Source organism: Corvus moneduloides, chromosome 5 (assembly GCF_009650955.1).
Source record: "Corvus moneduloides isolate bCorMon1 chromosome 5, bCorMon1.pri, whole genome shotgun sequence".
Lineage (NCBI taxonomy): Eukaryota > Metazoa > Chordata > Aves > Passeriformes > Corvidae > Corvus > Corvus moneduloides.
The window spans coordinates 72559318-72573311 of record NC_045480.1 but is presented as its reverse complement, the minus strand read 5'-3'; the positions used below and the strand labels follow the sequence as shown (position 1 = coordinate 72573311).

Sequence of the window (13994 nt, the reverse complement as noted above, 5' to 3'; positions counted from 1 at the left end):
ACATCCACAGACCGTGCCAGCACCATCCGCGGTTGGGCACGGCGGGAGACAGGCACCAGAGAGCCAAAGGCAGAGACTGGCCAGCATCAGCGTGTTTACTTCCCACTCCAGAGCAAGCACACGGTACAGACACACCCTCTAGGCACCCAGCTGGCAGTAAGGCACTTTTAAAAACACGTCAAACATTCTTCCCAGCTGCAGCTGCCATCCCCGGGGTGTCCGTGCCCACAGCCTCAGCGCAGTGTCACCAGCTCCTCAGCAGAAGTGGGGTGAATGGCGACAGTGTTGTCCAGGTCGGCCTTGGTGGCCCCCATCTTGATGGCCACAGCAAAGCCCTGCAATATTTCGTCACAGCCCAGCCCTTGCATGTGCAATCCCACCACCTTTGGAGAAGAGAGAAGCCAGGTGAGACCCAAAATCCAGGCTGAGCTCTTGGGTGTGGTGCTGGGGGAGCTGGATCCCAGCCCTCCCTAGAGCCAACCACACGGGGACAACGGAACAGCCAGACATGGTCCCCACCACCCCCCAGCTGTGCCCGTGACGCCCTGCACTCACCTTCTCCTCCTTGCCAGCACACACCAGCTTCATGACACACTTCACTTTCCTCTGGGTGACAGCGTGGTACAAGGGAGTGAAGGACGTGCTGTAGATCTTAATGTTGTCCCTCCCGTGTGCGGCCACGGCCTCCTCTGCAGCAGACGCCACAGTAAGGGGGTCAGAGGGGTGCACACGGGGCATTTACAAAGAGGAGTCAAAGCCCCTTAGTCAAGGCTCGCTTGCTGGAGATGGAAACATCTCGAGCATCAAAGCAGCAGCTCTGAGCCAGTGTCCCGAGCCCCTTCATCCCCTCCGCGCCCCATCTGTCCCCACCTTCGGTGAGCCCCACGGTGCCGATGGGCGGGTGGCTGAAGACGACGGTGGGGATGTTCTCGTAGTCCAGCCGGGAGTCCTGCTTGCCCTCAAAGAGCCTGTGGGCCAGCTTCCTGCCAGCTGCGATGGCCACTGTGGGGAGGGACAGGGAGCCTGAGCCACGGCACGGTGTGGCACTGAGGGGCTCTGCAGGGAAGGGGCACGGCCGCAGTACCTGGGGTGAGGAGGGCTCTCCCGCAGACATCCCCAACGGCATAGATCCCTCTCCTGGTGGTGTTCTGGTACTCATCCACAACCACATGGCCCTTGGGGTCCACCTGCACACCCTGCCATGGGAAACAGCAGCCGCAAGTGCTCCAGAAGGGATGGGACAGCCCATGGGGCACCTGTGCTGGTGGCCACAGTGTTCCCAGCTGGGGGCCAAGTTGTGGGAATACCATCCTGTGACAGGCTCTGGAGACCCAAGGGAACCCCGGAAATCCGTGGGACACCAGGAGATCCTCCCACCAGCACAGAAGGGACGTGCTACCATCTCACCACTCGATCCAGGCACAGCCCCTCGGAGTTGGGCTCCCGCCCCACGGCCCACAGCAGGCAGTCCACATCCCGGATCACCCCCTCTGTCGGCTTGTGGCCCGGCACTGCCGAGGTCACCATCACATCCAGCAGCCCACGTGGGGACTTAGTGACTCTCTTGACCTAAGGGGAACAGCAGGAGCAGCAGGAGAAGGTGCAGATGGCTTTTGTCTTGCAACAAGCAACTTTAGCCATGCTGCAGAACGAGGGATTTTGCAAAACTGTGGCCCAGCAAGCAGCACCCAAAATAGCAATCAACACCTGCCTCTGCAGGAGGAATGGGGCAAGCCACAGGGCTGCTCTGTGCATTCCTACCTGTGTGTGCTTCCAGACATCAACCCCGGTGTTCTCCAGCTCCTGGGTGCAGTTTGAGCTGATCAGGGAGTCAAAGGTTCGCAGGACCTGGGCAAAGATTCCCCCCAACCCTGTCAGATGAGGGTCCGCAGGCGAAGGCACCGACTGGTAGCCCCTCTACCTGCATTTCCCTGCTCCTGGGACACAGGAGGTTTGGGGTGCTTCTGGTTAACAAACTTCTCTGTTTGTTTCTCCATTATTCTCTTTTCCTTTCTTCCTCTTTTCAAGTCTTGACTTGAAATAAAGCTCAAGGGAGCAGATGCGGTGACACGCATGGCTGCAGAAATGCCGGGCACATGGGTGGGTGCTGCTAAAACATGTCCCCCCCAGCCTCTCCATGGCTCCCGTGCCACCATCTGCTGCGTCACTCTACCCCTGCCAACTCAGACCCTCCTTTACCAGGAAGTGACAACCAGAAAACCCCGGTGGGCTGGGATTTGACAGCCGGGCGGGAAGCGCAGGTGGGGACAGGCAGTGGCACTACCTTGTCCTGGCGGATCAGCAGGGAGGACTTGGAGCCCAGCGTGGAGAGGATCCCTGCAATTTCCACCGCGATGTAGCCGGCCCCGACAATGACGCTGCGCCTGTGGAGAAGCGACCATGCCGTGCACGGGCACCTGGAGCTGGCACCGGCTGTTGGGACGATGAATCCCACCTTACCTGGGCAGCTCCTCCAGGTCGAAGAAGCCGTCACTGGTCATCCCGAGGCTGGCACCTGCAAAGCAGAGACTCTTTTGCACCCTTCACCTGTCCCACTTCCCCTCCCACAGCCTGCTTTGCTTCGGCTGGATAAGCCTCTCTCCAGGCTGGGAGCTGGGGAATTTCATCAGGCTCACCGGGAATTTCGCTGTCAGAAGGGACAGCCGGGCGCCCGCCCGTGGCTATAAGGATGTGAGGAGCCGTGTACTTTTTCCCCTCCACTTCGATGGTTGGCTCAGGATCAGCAGTGAACTTGCCATAGCCCCGGATGATGTCAATGTGAGCCTTAGGGGTAACAGTTATGGGATTAACAGCAGGATGAGGTGCGGGAGACACCTAATGGAGCTAGGGCTTCCACAGCTGGAGGACGCCCATAAAAGCTGGAAAACTGGCCAAAAATCCACCACTTTTGCCCCTCGGATTGCAGGATAAACACATCCCATGCTCACCTTCTTGACATTGTTCTCATAGATGTCATTGAGGCGCCGCACGTACGCGTCACGCTTGTCCTTGATGGTCCTGAACAGAGCAGGGAATACCGTCACTGCCAGCAGATAAACCTCAGAGCTCAGGAAGAATCTGGCACTCAGTGCCATGGTCTAGCTCACAAGGTGGTGGTTGGTCAAAGGTTGGGCTCCATGATCTCAGAGGTCTTTTCCAACCTTAATGATTCTGTGAACTCAACCCCTCTGGCATGCGGCAGCCACGCCACAAAAAATCTGGCTCCCTATCACCCTTTCCCCACCAAAGCGAGCTTTTTGTGCCCGCCTTCCCCGCATTTGTCTTTTCCAGAGTCTCTTCCCACAGCCAGTTTGCCATCCCACTTCTCTAACACACAGTAAGAATCCTGGCCACGTAATCAGCTCTGCACAACCCACGGGAGCCTGGAAGTGGGCAGGGACTCCTCTGAAGTGGACAATGGGCTGCTGCCCATGGGACACTCACTGGGAGATGCTGGTTTCCAACTGAACCCTTCCATTCTTACCTCCAGTTGAACTTGACACCGGGTGTTTCGAAGCCGTAGTCAGCGTGATCGTGGACAAACTCCGCATGGACAGCCGTGTTCCACATCACCTGCCCGTGCAAACTGCAGGTTGGCTCGGGAAGACTGCTTTGATTCTGGGAAAACCCACTCCAGGCTTCCTGATTCCTCACCTCTGCCCGGAGCACCCACGGGACACAGGAGAGCCCATGGCATCCTGATGGCTCAATACCCTCAGAGGCCCTGTTTCCTCTCCCCACACCCTGTGCCAGCACCTCCCTGGAACTTGGAAGGCACGCACACCAGACCAAACCCAAGCCACCGGAGCCGGTGGCAGAACACCCTTACCTTCTTTGGCACACACCCAACATTGACCTGGGGGAAATAAGAACAAGTCTCAGTGTCAAGGCCCAGTTTTCCAAAGGCAGTGCTCCAGAGAGCATCCCACATCAGGCTGGTACTGCATCTAAGCGCTCTGCTCAGGAAAACAAAGGCAAGATTACGAATTCCTGGCAAAAGAGGGTGTAACCGCCTTGGGAGGCTCAAGATCTTGCGGTTTGCCTACTTTTCTTCACTTCCTTGAAAGAGGATATGGAAGGTGGAGCCTTCAAACACAGGGTTTTCTCCACTGATAATCTAAAAATTATTTACTAGGAGAATGGTGTTTGCCATCCCTTGCCTGCACTTCTACGAGTATGGCAATTTTTCCAGCAGAATGCACTTAGGACACAGAACTAGAGCCTGTCCCCGGCTTGTTTGAGGAACCAGTTTGTTTCTTGGCTTGTTAGCAGCTCACCATGCTCTTGAGTTCTACTTTACCGCCTTGCAGTTCTCCCACACGGATCCAGGATCCGTCGGCATCCTGTCACCTGCCTGAAAACGGCTGGGAAGAAGCTGGTGGAGATGGGGGATTGGGATCCGTCCTGCTTCAGCACGTCCTTGCACAACGCTCGGACAGCGGGAGGGCGATTCCTTCTCTCCGGATTCCCGCACCGCGACCCTCCCCGGGGGCTCCGCCACCATGCCCGCGTCACCGGGGCCAGCGTGGGGACACCGGGGCCAGCCTCCCTCGTCCCCTGCCCCGTCCCTCTCCGCCCCGGGTGCGGGTCCACCCGCAAGTGACTCACGCAGGTGCCACCGAGGCGGCACGGCTCCACCAGCGCGACGCGGGCGCCGAGCTCGGCCGCCCGCCGGGCCCCCGCCAGCCCCCCGGAGCCGCCGCCCAGCACCAGCAGCTCGTACGCGGCCGCCGCCATCGCTCCCGGCTCGGCCTGGCCCCGGCGCCCCGCCCCGGAACCTCCCCCGGGCCGCGCCGGGCCCCTCCCGGCCCTGCACGACACCACGTGTTGGGGCTGACAACGGCGAGTTTATTGGTTCAGGTACAGCGAGGAGGATTGCAAGCACTTCCAGGACAAATATACAGAGGGGAAGGGGGGGAATAACAAAAGAGAAAACAAAATAAACAAAATACCCCAAAACAAACAAAAAAAAAGGGGGCAGGATCAGCACAGAACGGGAATAGAGCTAAAAAGGGAACGCTTTTATCTGGGTTATGACAACATACTCCCAAGCAGGAATTGCTTCCTTTCTCCAGTTAAGTTGAGCGGTCTTTCCAATAAAATAAAGAGTGGTGGGGGATGAAGTTAGTGTGCACTTCCCTGGAAAACAAACTCTAATTCATGCCAGTTAAACACTAGAACTAAAAATGTACAAAGAAGCATCAAAGGAGATGAAGTGTTGTTAAAGAGTTACCTTTTCCTCTCTGAACAGTCCAGAAGGAAAACAATGACTACAAATACAGCAGGCAAACTGACTTTCGGGCTGATGGGCATGGGAGAGAGAGAGAGTGTCGTAAGGAATTCAGTCTCAAGTTGTGCTAAATGCTCTTCGTCCTCTGTATGGCACATTTTGGTCCATGATGGGGATTTGAGACGAACCCTGATTTCTTACAGAAACGTGTAAATATTGTTGCTTTTTTAAAATGCCAGGTGTACTTCCTTCTACAAAGGTTGGGAGAGGTTTATAGGAAGTAGTCTGGGGTACGACGGGTAACATGAGGCTCTCCACGACGAGGTGCTGGGTCAAACTGGAGGCTGCAGGAAAGAAAAAGGGATCACTTACCCTCCTCCACAAGTCATTTTGCAGTCCCACGATAAATACCAGGCTTGCTCTCCGGCTGCTATCGCTCTACTCACCCCAGCTGCTTCCACATAAAACATTCCAAGTCCCAAAACAAGAATTCACGGGAGTTGAAACTCATCAGAGTGACCCAGCAGCCTGTCACTGCTTTCTTGTGGGAGCAGCTCAATGCACAATTGAGACCCCCTCACCCCTATTTACAAAGCTCACTGCTACCAAAGATTAAAACAAATACATAAATCCATCTGTTTTTACTGTCTCCATCAAGCTTGGGCAATAAAGGGATTGAAGTGCAAAGGCTCCAACTCTCCAGACAGCCAGGAAGAGGAGCTTTGAGGAGCTTAACTCATTGCTTATTTTAAGGCACAGTACACATTAATTCCAGAGTGGTGTGAGCTGGCTTTTCATGGGAGAACCCCTTTGGGAATGACCAGCCATTCCTCACAGAGTGGTTAGAAAGAGAGCCCAGCCCAAGCCAGGATACTCACAAGGAATATTTTAAAGTGTCATCTAGTTCCATGATAGCAGCCTGGTTCCCACAGCGGTAGCAGTAATTGGGGGCACTGAAGATGGTAACCACATTCCGGTCGTGGCACCAGTTATAACCCTGCCAGGAAGAGAGCGAAAAAGAAAAGGTCTCTGTTAAACCTCAGCCCATCCAAAGTTCCTCTTCAGGCCTGAAACTCTCCGAGGCACTTGTGAAACTGAAGATTTCTTGAAGTATTTCCAACCTACTCAGTTTTGTTTCAAAATATGTGCTTTACCGCAAAAAGCAGCAGCAGGTACCTGGAAAACCAGCTTCAAGTAGGCTACAGGAGATCACTCGCTCCTCACTTGTAAATTATGGATTGTACCACAAAAAACCCTTGGGACTTTTAGGGGTGCCTTCAGCTTTCATCCACCACAAGTGACAATTTGCCTGCTGGATGCCAGTGACTTCTGACACACGCTTCTGCTTAAGGGATCTACCTGCACTAGATTCTAAAAATGCATCTGCTCCATTGACCCACCTGGCATTTTTCCAGCAAGACATCCAAGAATAGCCTGTGGACAGCCAAAAATGGCATAATCCCTGTCACATCTGACTGCCGAGTACTACGGGACAAGCTGTCGGATGCAGCAGCAGTCAAAGCAAGAGCAGCCAGCGTGGAAGGAGATTATTCCTGCCACAAACGGCGTGTGATATGGTCCCTTTGGCAATTCACTTGGAGGGGGAAATTTGCTTGGAAAGGGCAGAAGATGCCCTTATTTAGGCTGCAGGTCAAAGCATGTGATTTTATGTTGTTTATCATTTTCACATAACTAGAGCCTCTCTTCGGTACTGACCTGCTTAAGATTTAGACATTAACCAACCCGTGAGTGGAAGGTGTCCCAGTGGAGACCTCCACAGGCCCCTGTTTTGTTAGCCCTGGCTAGCAGAGTGCTTGCCCTACCTCCATGACCAGCTGGTGAGCACGGGAGACCAGTGTGAGACCATTGGCGTGGTTGAAGGTTTCGGAAATATCCTGTCCGAAGGTGTAGCCAGCACCACGTGGAGAAATGCCCCAGCCGCCACGGTCATCCGGATCCGACCACAACAGATCACACATCGGACCCTTGGGAAAGATTCGGAGTTCTTTGTCAGATCACTGGCAAGATGCTTAAACATGGTTTATTTACACTAACAAGACTGCCAGCACGTCCTTCTCGGCACAAGGCACGTGAGGAGTTTACTGAACATACATATGCGAGCCCCAGCCACTCCCAACACTAAGTCCAGCTGCTCCAGGAGCTCCAAGCATGGTTTTTCAGTCCAGATTTCAGGCCCCAGGAAGCGATAACAAGGTGAAACGCCTGTTGAAAAGGATGGACTAGATGGGGAGGAAGGATGGGGACACAGTGTGGCTTCACACGGTGGCTGTCAGTTCACAACCACATCTGTGATGAGGCTGAAGATAGCGGACACCTTCCTCTGCCAAATCCTGCTCTTGGGAGTCAGACTGAAAGCACAAAAAACCCCGTGATTCTGGGGGAAACAGCTGAGAAACCCCCACAGCTCTCCTTTTTTAGGCTGCTGTAATCAAAGCACGCTGACTTGTGTGTGTTTTGCCCAAATGTTCATCTGCTCTAACTCTTGGAAAGGCCATAATCCAAGAGTAATCGTGTGTTTAAAGGGATTGCAATGTGAAGATATATCTGCATTTTCTGTACGTTTCTGAAGCATTTCCTTTCCTATTACCTCGTGTGGAACTTCCTGCAGGCGGTCCAGAGCCCTGATATGATCCAGTGTATCTATGGATGGAGAGAGGCCACCATGGAGGCAGAATATCTGTTCCAGAAAAAAAAAAGAGCAATCCATTAAGTGCATATTGTTAAGGGAAGAATGATCTCTACCCCAGCTGCGTTTAACTCTGTTAACACTCACTTACAACTCCAGCCATCTCGCCCCCGGATCACAAGTTAAGGGAGCTTGTCTGAGACTGTTCATGTGGATGTGAGACAACACAACCTGCAGAAATCTATGGAAGGGAGGGTTTTCCTTATCCCAGGCTTACCTGGCCATCTACTAGAGCTGTGAGTGGAAGGTAATCAAACAGGTCTGTGAAGTACTTCCAGACGTTGGCGTTGCCGTACTTGCGCAGGCACTCGTCGTAGAAGCCGTAGACTTGTGTGATTTGCCTGCTCTCGTGGTTGCCCCTCAGTATCGTGATGCGCTCCGGGTACCGCACCTGGGGACGGAGAAAACGCTTCCTTAGCACAGGGATGGAAAGAAACAGTAATGGAATACCACAAACAGCAGACAAGCACTCTGCTCCCAGCACGTGTCCACTGACAAGGATCAATTTACACCCGTTACACTCAAGCCAACGGCAGCGTCATGGGAGGAGCAAATTGTGCTGGAGAAAATTGTTTCCAGCTCCTGAGTTTTGCCCCAAATCTCTCAAGCCGTACCTTCAACGCCACCAGGAGAGTCACTGTCTCCACTGAGTAATAGCCTCTGTCCACGTAGTCTCCCATGAACAGGTAGTTTGTGTCTGGAGACTTCCCACCGATCCTGAAGAGTTCCATAAGGTCGTGGAACTGCCCGTGGACATCTCCGCAGACGGTGACGGGGCAGCGTACCTCTTGCACATTTGATTCCTTTGTAAGGATTTCTTTAGCCTGGCAAGAAAAACACATTTAGGACAAACAGGTAGGAAGCTCCTCCAGAAGCAGGTGATGTTATTCCACTGCATCCCCGCTGGAAACCCAGTTTCATCCCTGCTGCTCAAGCTGACCACTGGAAAAACAGTTTGGTGAGTGAGCACAGACAAGGGGTGTTACCCAAATCCCAGGGCACGGAGATGAGCAGGTTTACTACAGCGAGACCAGATTCCCTTGCCCAGGGCACATGTTGCCTCCTGCAATTCCAATCCTCTTCCAAGCACAACAGTTTAGCAACCTCTACAGGCAACTCACATGCAACTGGAAAGCAAAAACAGAGGCAACTGGAACACATGGAGCCACAACCAGCTTCCCTGGCTATACCCAGCTGGCAACGAAACGACCACAGATGGACGGACGGCATCCCTGGATTTAGTCATCTCTTCTTCCACACCCAGCAGCTCCTCTGTTAATTACAGCCATGCAATGTAGCCTATCTGCACCACCTTACTATCCTTATCAAATACCAGGTTTGTTGTGCTGCCTCCAGCTCACTGACTGATGCTGATCGGCGCTCCAGGCACATCTGAGGCACAGGGAACACCCACAGGACGGCTCCATCTGATCCAAACAAAAGGGCTGGAAGATCACCAGCACTGAGCAGTCACCAGCAGGTGATGATCTGGGTATTCCTTGCCATATCCCTTAGCTGAGGCTCATCCTGTGCTGCCAGGAGGGAGCTGCTTCCCAAGGATACCCTCTGTGGGCTTCCTGAGGATGCCTGCATTCCCACTCCAATGTTTGCTGCCTTGCCTCTTTTAGAAAAACATGTATTTGGAAGAAAGAACTAAACCCCAAGCAGTCTGGACTGCATCCAGCACGTTCTTTGCACAGAACCTAACCCAAGGGATGAGACCCTGATCCTTAAAGTCACATCCTGCCCATGGACTTGGTGACATGGGGTCTGCCTTACATTTCTAACATGACTGGGAACTGCTGAACGTGTTGTATTTGAGTGCAGTAGTAGCACTCGAATTCTGCTCACACATCTCTAAAAGCATTTATAGCGCCTTCTGAGAGCTTCCACCCTCTGGGAGAGACAAATATAAATCCACTAAACAGCTGCTCCGTGTGTTCTGACTGTTGCACAAAGCAACAGGCAGGGGTTTGTTCCAAGCTGGAGCTCAGCAGGGCTCCTTTTCCACAGGAACAGGGCAAATATGTTCACTTTAAATCTATCCTAGGAAGGGGGCCCAGCCCACGAACTGAAATGCTGGTGCTAGGAGAATCCAGAAGTTTCCCCTGATGAGGAAGGAGGAGCTGGCAGGTGACGAGGAGCAGCTCCTTACGCTGCCAACCAGCTGTTCCCCTGCAGCCCATTTTAGCTCGCCCTGCGGACACTCATCCGTGCACGTGGACAGATCCAGTCTGTCATTTTAACTCTGCAGAGCTGGTTTAGCTCAGGCTCAGGAGTCCCAGTTTGCCCTCACACAATGATTTTCTAATGCAGAACAAGACCTTAAAAATCTTCAGCATCAACAGAAACACCCCAGAAAAGCAGTGACTAACCAGTGCATCTGCCTGCAGTGTGAACGTTGAAATCAAATGACTTAAAATAAAAAGCATTATTACAAAGCAAAAATAAAAACCTCTGATGCAAGCAGGCTGCCTGGCATCATCATCACTTACTTAATCCAGGAGGTTAATAAATAACTATGCCTTAAAGTCAAATTTTAGCTACCTTTGTTGCAGAAAACAGTGACTAATGGTATCAGCTTCCTATGCATCCATCCCACTTGTGCTGGATGAAAACCATATCCAGGTCAGGATAAAAAGCAGCAGCTTTTAGATGTTTTTATTAAATAAACCTCCCTCGTATTAAATAAACCAAACCAACGGTTGCCATGTCTGTGCTCAAAGAGACTTTGAAGAGCAGCCTATTTGTTGGCTGTGAGCTTGCCCTTCACCTCAACATTGTGTGCTTTTGAAGAGCCTTGGACAGCAGGGAGACTCCACTCCTTCTGGAATATTCTTTCCCTCAGCTCGGTCTGACCCACAGAGGCTCTTTCTCTAGGACTCTGAAGCCAGGCATGGAGTTTGTGATCAAAATTCACCTGCACCTCCATCCCACCAACTGCCACAGACCAAACTATTGTGCCAGCAAGTGGGCTGAGGATATTCTGGAGCTTGTCCAGAACGAGAACCAACCAAGGGAGACGGAAGCCAGAGGGAAGGCAGGGATGGAGCTGTCCCACCCTTCAGGAACAAGGCAGCAGTGACATCCCGGAGCCTCTGCCAAGGCGCTCCCAGAGGTACCTGGGCCAGCACCCCCTAGGATGAGCATCACCAACAGAGAGATGAAACACTCCCAGCCACGACGCAACACAACGCTGTTAATTTCACACAACCGGACCATGCCCCTTCTTACACCTTCAAAGAACAAGGAGAGGAAAGAGAAGCTACAAGGAGAGGGATGGTTATGGAAGGCTGCTTATTTAATTCACGAGACAGCCTTTGCCTTGCCTTCTTTCATATCCCATTTCACTATCTTTGTGAAAACCCCTTTTGCCTGGATTAAGCAGAATGGCTCTCAGCTCCCTCACCTGCACCCCAAACGTGAAAGTCCCAGCAGTGATCAGAATGTATCCTTCTATCTTCCTCTGAATTTCTGCAGGATTTGAGCTAATTTTCATTTTAAAGACCAGCAGAACAGGAACAACATTCTCAAGCTGAGAGGTGGCACCTCCATCATCCACGTGAAGCACACGGGGCTGCTCAAGCGATGCTGTCACTGGGCAGGTGAAGACAGACTGCCACTCTTACAGGTGCACATTTCAACAGCTTTAAAGAGTGCCAAATCACTTGGCACAGTTCCATCATGTCCAACCCCTCCCTCATCGCTGTCCACTATGCCAGTACTTAAAACCAAGAATGACCCACACAGGCAACTCTGGGATTCTGTTGGGGGGTTTTTCCCCCCCACTTCCTTGTGATTTTTTGTTTTAGTACTGAGTTCTTCCACAAACTGAAACCTGAGGCAAGAAGTACTACTGTGCTTGGCCTCTTTGAAATCAGCCCCAAAAACAGGGGTGCTAGGAAAGTGTTTTGGAGGAAAGGATTTCTCCAAATATTATTTCAAGGAAACCAACTAAACCAGCTTTGTGGCAGGGCTGCACACCCTGAGGTTTTTGTAAGCTCCTCTCCTGGGTGACACAACCACTCCCCAAAACTTAAACAAGCCAAGTCAGAGCATGGCACAGTGTTTCCTTCATGCCCCAGTCGTTTCCAACAGTTTCCAGCAGCCTGGAAGAACGAGGTGCTGTGACAGATGACACACCTACCTGTCACCTGCAGGACAAACACCCTCCCCACCTCCAGCTGAGCTTTCCTATCCAGCTTCTCCCTATTTCCTGCGTGTTCAGCCACAGTCTGCTGGCATCGTCCTCCAGCTTCCCAAAACACAGCAGCCACAACTCCAGCTTCTCAAACAGCCACAGCTCCCTCACAACTGATGGAGCTCTGGAGAAAGAGGCACAAAACAAATGCACAGCCCCAGCATGGGATTAAAAAAATGGAAAAGGGGGGAAGAAAACAGAAACTGTGGGGAGGTTAGGTAGATGTCAGGATCACTGCTGGAAACATCTGCCAAGGAAAATCTGCACTTGGTCACAGACTGCAGTGTTAAGAGAGGGTTCACACAGACCTATGGGACTGCTCAGACAACACCCAGCACAAGTCTAAGGATCTTTCTCCTGATGGGAAAAAAAGGCTCTTGCCAGCTTCCACTAAACAAATCCAAGCAGGCATTTGCCAAAGACTGTCCGAACCACAGTCCGGAATAGCAGACAGTGTCCTTTATGTGACCAGTCCTCCTTCTATTTTGGTCCCCCCTCAGCAGGCTGCGAGCCTCTGTTTGGGTCTCACTTCTGCCCCCTCTGCTTCCCGAGATCCCACCTAGAAAGTTCAAGAGGGTTTCCTCACTGACTTGGAATTGATTTTCCAGCGTGTGGCTCCTCCCTGTTGTCTAGGATACCAGGACGTGAGACACCCCACAGGCAGCACCCCGGTCTCCCCGTGCTGGATAGCCCAGAGGCAGCATCCTGGTCACCCAATGCCCAATCTCCTAAGAACCACCTCAGTCATCCCGTGCCGGATATCCCACAGGCACCATCCTGCTCTCCCAAAGCCCACAGGCACCACCCGCCCTCCCAACGCCAAATATCCCACACGCACCACCCGCTCTCCCAGTGCCTGATATCCCACCAGTCGCATCCCCGTCTCCCAAAACCCCATATCCCACAGGCACCAGCCCGCTCTCCCAACGCCCGGTATTCCACAGGCACCACTCCGCCTCCCAATGCCCGATATCCCACCGGCCACAACCCCGTCTCGCAATGCCGGATATGCCACGGGCACCACCCCGCCCTCCCAACGTCCGGGCCCCGCACTCACCTTCTCGCAGAGGCTGCGGACCTGGCTCTCGCTCAGCTGCCGGCACTCGTTCAGCTGCTCGATCCACTGGTCCAGCTCCTTGGCAAAGCCCTTCTCCTCCATGGCGGGGGGGCCGGGCGGGCCCCCCGAGGCCCGGGCCCGCCTGTGGGTGCCGGCGGCGGCGGCCGGGGACGCGCGGCCCGCTCGGCTCTGCTCCGCTCCGCGTAATGGCGGCGCCCCCCGCCTGCCGCGGCTGCTGCGCACTTCCGGCCACGCCCACCACCGCGTGCGGCGCGCGCCGGCGCTTCCGGCGCGCCGCGTCTGCCTCAGAGCCACGCCCCCCCCGGGCTCGCGCCCCGGCGGCCCCGCCCCCGCTCCCCTCGGGCCGCCCTGAGGCCGTGGCGGCTCCGCAGCCCAAGGGCGCCTGACACAGCCTGCGCTCTTTTCTCCAAGGAAAAATAAATAAAATGCTCTTTTCTCGGTAAGGAAAAAGGATAAAGTCACAGGCTTTTGCAGCCGCTCGGGGTGTCGAGTCCCAAGCGTTGGCAGCAGGGCCCGGGAATGAAGCAATCCCTGTCCGCCTTTCAGTAAATGTGCGTTTTTAATTCCTTTCACCATATTCCTGTGAAATATTGTGGAGCAATACTCAGAACTGGAGCACATATACCATGATGTACCTAATACGACACACGGTTAGTGAATATAAGCAGTAAAAATTAATACACTTCATTGCAATCTGGCACTCTATTCATCTCGCTCTCAGCTAAATTGTGGCAGACCTGCCCAAATTTCTACCCACTGCTCGTTATTTATCTCCCGC

At 53.4% G+C, this 13994-nt stretch overlaps 2 protein-coding genes across 2 annotated transcripts; both read right to left on the bottom strand.

Annotated features, from left to right (window-relative positions):
* Window positions 1–77: 77 nt before the first annotated feature.
* GSR (glutathione-disulfide reductase) lies at window positions 78–4752 on the bottom strand. The gene is made up of 13 exons (XM_032110481.1): window positions 4609–4752; window positions 3830–3856; window positions 3485–3573; window positions 2949–3018; window positions 2637–2784; window positions 2461–2515; window positions 2285–2384; window positions 1762–1848; window positions 1408–1569; window positions 1085–1196; window positions 871–1002; window positions 556–689; window positions 78–383 (listed from the first exon to the last, which is right to left on the bottom strand). The coding sequence occupies exons 1-13, from the start codon at window positions 4735–4737 to the stop codon at window positions 234–236; spliced, it is 1395 nt and encodes a 464-aa protein (XP_031966372.1). The 5' UTR covers window positions 4738–4752; the 3' UTR covers window positions 78–233.
* A 75-nt stretch (window positions 4753–4827) lies between these two features.
* PPP2CB (protein phosphatase 2 catalytic subunit beta) lies at window positions 4828–13437 on the bottom strand. Its single transcript, XM_032110485.1, has 7 exons — window positions 13196–13437; window positions 8552–8761; window positions 8155–8328; window positions 7839–7928; window positions 7054–7215; window positions 6109–6227; window positions 4828–5574 (listed from the first exon to the last, which is right to left on the bottom strand). The coding sequence occupies exons 1-7, from the start codon at window positions 13295–13297 to the stop codon at window positions 5502–5504; spliced, it is 930 nt and encodes a 309-aa protein (XP_031966376.1). The 5' UTR covers window positions 13298–13437; the 3' UTR covers window positions 4828–5501.
* Window positions 13438–13994: the final 557 nt, after the last annotated feature.

What these genes read in the sequence shown, in the direction of transcription:
- PPP2CB (XM_032110485.1), bottom strand. Translation starts at nt 13,297, where the DNA reads ATGGAGGAGAAGGGCTTTGCCAAGGAGCTGGACCAGTGGATCGAGCAG. An exon ending in TCCGCAGCCTCTGCGAGAAG is followed by an intron (nt 8,762 to 13,195) that starts GTGAGTGCGGGG and finishes TTTTCTTGCCAG; the next exon opens with GCTAAAGAAATCCTTACAAA. An exon ending in CTCTCCTGGTGGCGTTGAAG is followed by an intron (nt 8,329 to 8,551) that starts GTACGGCTTGAG and finishes CTCCGTCCCCAG; the next exon opens with GTGCGGTACCCGGAGCGCAT.
- GSR (XM_032110481.1), bottom strand. Translation starts at nt 4,737, where the DNA reads ATGGCGGCGGCCGCGTACGAGCTGCTGGTGCTGGGCGGCGGCTCCGGG. An exon ending in GACCTGGAGGAGCTGCCCAG is followed by an intron (nt 2,385 to 2,460) that starts GTAAGGTGGGAT and finishes GCTTCTCCACAG; the next exon opens with GCGCAGCGTCATTGTCGGGG. An exon ending in GTGCTGGCAAGGAGGAGAAG is followed by an intron (nt 384 to 555) that starts GTGAGTGCAGGG and finishes TCTTCTCCAAAG; the next exon opens with GTGGTGGGATTGCACATGCA.